Source organism: Austrofundulus limnaeus, unplaced genomic scaffold (assembly GCF_001266775.1).
Source record: "Austrofundulus limnaeus strain Quisiro unplaced genomic scaffold, Austrofundulus_limnaeus-1.0 Scaffold14, whole genome shotgun sequence".
In the NCBI taxonomy this organism is placed as follows: Eukaryota; Metazoa; Chordata; class Actinopteri; order Cyprinodontiformes; family Rivulidae; genus Austrofundulus; species Austrofundulus limnaeus.
Genome location: NW_013952416.1, coordinates 1,470,195 through 1,475,627, shown reverse-complemented (window position 1 = coordinate 1,475,627; position 5,433 = coordinate 1,470,195). Strand labels below are relative to the sequence as shown.

At 40.1% G+C, this 5,433-nt stretch overlaps 1 protein-coding gene across 1 annotated transcript in view; it reads left to right on the top strand.

The window, feature by feature from the left end:
- cdc14b (cell division cycle 14B) overlaps positions 1 to 5,433 on the top strand; it is a gene marked incomplete in the record, with an annotated part of 13,951 nt that overhangs the window by 5,169 nt on the left and 3,349 nt on the right. The window contains 6 exon segments of the mRNA XM_014002657.1: positions 119 to 257; positions 404 to 569; positions 693 to 790; positions 4,648 to 4,695; positions 4,777 to 4,902; positions 5,168 to 5,315. Coding sequence (XP_013858111.1) covers positions 119 to 257; positions 404 to 569; positions 693 to 790; positions 4,648 to 4,695; positions 4,777 to 4,902; positions 5,168 to 5,315 — 725 coding nt within the window.

Genomic DNA, 5,433 nt, shown 5'->3' with positions numbered 1-5,433 from the left:
GTATTTTTACAGTCTTTATTTTACAGGTAAAATATTTTATTAAATAAAATCTAATGTTACAACTAATCATGGATCCCTTTAATTGCAAAGGATAGTAATTATTCTGCTTTATTTGAAGCTGGTCTGGGGAGAACCGGAACGCTCATTGCCTGCTACCTAATGAAACATTACCGCCTGACTGCTGCAGAAGCTATCGCATGGATACGCATCTGCCGACCAGGTTCTATCATTGGGCCTCAGCAGAACTTTGTTGAAGAGTAGGTGTTAACTAAAAAAGGATTTTTATTTCATGGTTTTAATAGTTCTACGATTCGTGTTTTATAAAATAACATATTTTTGTGAAGGTTTTGTGGCCATTCATTCATTTGAGTCTGTGTGGTTTTTTTTTTTTTTTTTAAACCAGGAAGCAGAACAGTCTCTGGGCGGATGGCGATGTTTGCCGGGAGAAAATGCTGAATGAACAAGAGAATGGCAAACTGGCTGTGACCCGGATCCTGTCTGGAGTGGATGACATAACCATCAATGGGAACAACAAGAACAAGGCATCCAAGAAAGAAGAAATAGAGCTGGTAAGTTGGACTTGACCCTTTCGACACATTATTGATGGGAAAAATGCCCACGCAAACTGAATAAATTAAATCAAAAGAAAACAGAGTTTAGTGTTATTTGCTTTTTAATTTTCTGTTTTACAGTACAATGATGAAGAGGAGAGAAATGGCCTCACACAGGGAGATAAACTACGAGCCCTGAAGAGCAAGAGGCACGCCAGGTCGTCTTCAGGGTCCCTGTCGTAAGTATCAAAGCGAACCTCATCATGCATCACGCCTACATGTGTTGTAGAACAGTAATATGACTCCCCTTCCATGTCAGCCCCCTCTGATCATTACACATACRCATTAGTGCTTTTCAAATTATAGGTAACTTAAGCTTTGAAGACCAGAAAGAGCAGGGGTGTCAAACTCCTGTCCTCGAGGGCCGCTATCCTGCATGTTTTAGAGGTTTTCTTGCTCCAACACACCTGATTTTGATCGCTGGGTGATTAACAGGCTTCTGCCCAATTTGAAGAGTTAATTCAATCACTGAATCAGGTGTGTTGGAGCTGGAAAACCTCTAAAACATGCAGGGTAGCGGCCCTCGAGGACTGGAGTTTGACACCCCTGCTCTGGTTCTAATATGTTCGATGAATACTAAACTCCCCTTTCCCTTCAGGATATTCTTTTAGGAACCGTATCAGCTGCTCTCCTTGACCTTTAGCCCAGCACTTCACACGGACTGGTTGTAATAAAAAAATATTTTAATTTCATTTTACTCTCTTTTGGGGTTTGAATGTGCAGTAAAATTATTCCATAATCCTCCTTAATCAGTGAGCGATGAGGATGAACAGTGATTCAAGGAAGGAGCAGCTCACATGTTACGGCACAGTGTTAGCGACAGTTGTTTGACACACACTCTCCCAGCTAAAACGAGTTTGCTTTTTTTTCAAGAGCTGGATTTAGAACGGCACAAAACATTTGAATCTGTTATTTAAAGGAAGCTCTATTGATCTGGTAACTTTCTTCTTCAGTCACAATCTTGTAGCTGAGGGAGAAAACAAATATTAACTAAATTAGATATGTCTTCCTAGTCAGTAGGTCATGAGGTCACAGATGGGTAACTGGGCCTCTTATTCAGTCAATAGAAGACTTTGGAATAGGTAATCGATAAAGCAGAGAGAACACGTTTAGATTAGTGTTGAAATGGAAAATTACTCTTGAAAGACAAACAGCATTTTATTTATATTATTTGTTCGGCAATCATGCGTTGCACAGAAACACTTAAGTTGGCATTTGTTGAAATTGAACTTTAAACATTTATTTTAAAAAAGTGGTTACAGAGGTTTAAGGTGGATTAAGCTCCTGAGTCTAAAAAAACTCTTAAATGTTTCAACCTGTGTCCTATCCTCTCTTGCATTAGGTTGTAAAATGTGTATTTTTGCTGTAAATATTAACATTTGTACCCATATTCAGCAATAATGTGTTGGCTTTATTGTTATATTTTTACACTTATTAGTGCAACCCAAGTCTGTCAACTTCAAACACCGTCAGTGTTTCTGAGTGTGTCAGAGGACTGTAAACTTAAAGCTGTTAAAACTAGAAACCAGTTAATCTGGGAAATGTCAAAGATGAGAATCAAAAGCATAAAATATAGCTAATTAAATCATGTCTTTGCACTTATTTCTGGTGTCTTATTTGTACACGAAACAATTTAGACAATTATGAACAATTGTAGCATATTGTTAGCCAGCTTTATGTGGTGCTAAAGTGCTAATGCTAACCCACTGCTGATCAGAAAGAGTGCTAAAAAGGATTTTCTCTCAATTAGTTTTTTGTCCACATCACTTGTGCCCACATAAATCAGGCTGTGGAAGTCTGAGTGTCAGCGTGGCTGTAGGTGGTTGACAGGCCTCTGCCTATGTACCCATATGGCTTTGGCTTTTGTTGTGTCAGGCAGGTGGTAGTGTTCTGCTGCAGCCTCATGGGCACGGCGTGGCCGATGTGTTGCCTGCCATTCAAAAGATAGCAGAGATATAGTGGGGGAGAGGAAAACAGAGAGAGGATGTGAGGTTTTGTATGAAGGAGGTAAGTGCATGTCACTTCCTTTCCAGCTTACATCCTCTTTCTGTAGATATGGTTGCCATGCCAGTTAAGTGTACGGCTGACGGTGTGACCGATTTTTGAAGTTGTCCTGTTTCTCTTTTCTTTCTTTTATTTTGTATGACTATGGTGTGAAGTGGATATGCATTGACACGGCTTTTATTATTTGCCTCATGAACACACTGAGCTGTTCTGCTTTGATGTCATTGTATGTCGAAGATATTCTCTCAAATTAAGCCCACTGTACTTTATAACAGCAGCACCAATTAATCAACTAATCAGGGCTTGAAATGAGATCCGGATTAGTTGAATTAAACGTTTCGGTTCCTGGCTTGCACTGATTTGGCACTACTGAAGAAAATTGCTGAGCTTTTTTTTTTGCCAGCTCCTGTAATTAGGCTACGTTTTGTTTTAGTTAATAGTTATGTTAGTGTTTCAGTTTTAATTTGGTTTAGATGGATGAATTCCACCTGATCCTCATTCTCATGTAAAGGATTACTGTGATCCTATGGGATGAAAATGGGTTCTCATTCATTCTCAAGAGGGAGTTGAGGCAGAAGAGAGATTTCCCGGCGCTTTAGGGCGTAAGCTGCATCAGTAWATGCACTGCTACACAAATATCTAATGTCAAGCTGAACTTCACCATCTGGCTTCTCTGTTTGTTTTGTTACGTAACACTGCACTGCATGGTGAATTCCAGGGASGATCAGAACAATGTTTACCCACACTTTCCTTCATCTCTTCTGCCTTCTCATGCATGGCATAAGGCGCGAAACCCTTGGACATGCATGCATGCAGTGTTTGTGTCTAACATGTAATAATGTTGGGCTGGGATCATTGTTGATGGCCTGTTGGTTTTCCATTGCTTTTCTGACTGGATCAGTGTCTTCAGACCACCGGAGATGTAACTCCTGCAAGTTTTGAAATGATCTCCCTTAAATATAAATATAAAGATATATACTATTTAGTTCAGTATACGAATTATAAGCTTAATCAGAAAATTGACAAACTGATATTAACAGCTAGGTAACTGCTGTATGCTTTCCCCCAAGTTTGTTTAAGAGCTTTTAATCTTTTTAAAGGATATATAGTTTTAAGATTTGTTACAAGTTAAAAAAAACAGTGAATGTAAAAGTAGTACAAGTAAAACTTTTTTAAAAACAGAACACAATATCTGCCACTGGTGGATACAAGGTTTTATGATGGTTGTTTATTCAATCCAGTCCCAGTGGAAAAGCACATCAAAGGCTTTGTGTCCTGSCCAGACGTCTCTTGTCTCTCCTTCCTTTTTTTTTCTCTCTTTTTTTTTCCGTTTTGCTCTTGTTGTTGGATTTGTCCTCCTTTCAGATGGCTGGTAGCCATGCTGCTCTCCCTGTGTAGCCTTGCCCTGTGGTGGATTGTGTATGGCTTCCCTTCTTCCATCCTGCATTTCTGTATAGACGGGTTAGGATTTCACTGAGTTCTGCTGCCCGTCAGCCCCCCCAAAAAACCTGTCCTGCCCCTACTTCTGGAACTCTAACTGAGAATGCTGTAAGTGAGCTCAAGGTTTCTCTTTTTAATTTATTTTTTCTTATTCCCAACCTAAATTAGAAACTTGTTCAAATTTGATTCTTTGTCAGTATAAGTTTAAAGATGATGAGCAGAGACAGATTTTAGAAATCTCAACTTGTCCTTGTCACCATTTTCTGTATATGATTTTACACCACACATTCTGATCATCCTGCCATTCCTGAACACCATGCTTTGCTAGTTGTTTTCTTTGAGTGGTAAATCAAACTACCCAACAATTAAAGCTTGTTTAATAAAGCACCTCTCTGGCTTATCTTGTTGCTTAATTTGGCTGTGCTAACCCAAAGCTAGCTGCTAAAGGCAGCGCTAATATTTTAACAAGCTAATCATTTTTCTGAAAATTATTGCCCATTTCGTCACAGCCTTTTCCTCCTCTGCCTCCACTGTGTTATCTTTCTATACGTGAAGTTTTGTTTATTTAAGTCATGTTATTTTGTCTTTACAGACAAGAAGAGAATAAAATACACACTCGGTCTTCGTCGCAGTCTCTTAGGTAAAAAGTTCTCACAGGTCGAATACATTCATGCTGATCTGAAACACGACGTCGACTAACTGATGTTTATCTCTTCTGCAGCAAGGTCATTATGCAGACCGGTGTGCAGGGTTGTAAGACCGGCATCGGATCGCTGGCTCTGTCTGACCACTCAGAGAGCAGGAAGAGGACCAGAACCTCGCTGCCAGCTAACGGAGCAGGAGGAAGGTCAGCGAGTAGATCTGACGCAAGCACTTACACGAATCACAAATAATCAGGGTGGAGGAGACCTGTAAATGCGTGGCAGCTTGTTGAAAAGCTAACATTAATTCAGACTATTTTAATTATTTCTACTTTGTGGATTTATGTGTTGTTGTGTTTTTAACATGTTGTGTTTTGTGTGATATTGACACGTAGCTGAAAGCAGTCAAGAGGCTATAGCCATTCATAGTTCCTTGTGGGGTAAATTAACAGCTTCCCTTCTCTCTGCCAGCTCCCTGTGCCAAACCAGACTGGTCAGATCTCTAGGCAACTTGCATGTCGTGGCTGGCAGCAGTGACCCAATGTGTTGTGAGCCATGTGGCAGCCATAGAGACAAAGGGCCCCTCATCAACTTAAACACAACACAGGGCCACCTGCAGGCAAGCTCCCTCAGACACACACTGAGCCGTATGTGGACCCGGACTGCATTTACATACAGAGGGGACAAAAACTGTTTTTTTTTTTCTCTTTGGCGGGGTCTATTATTTTATAAAAAAC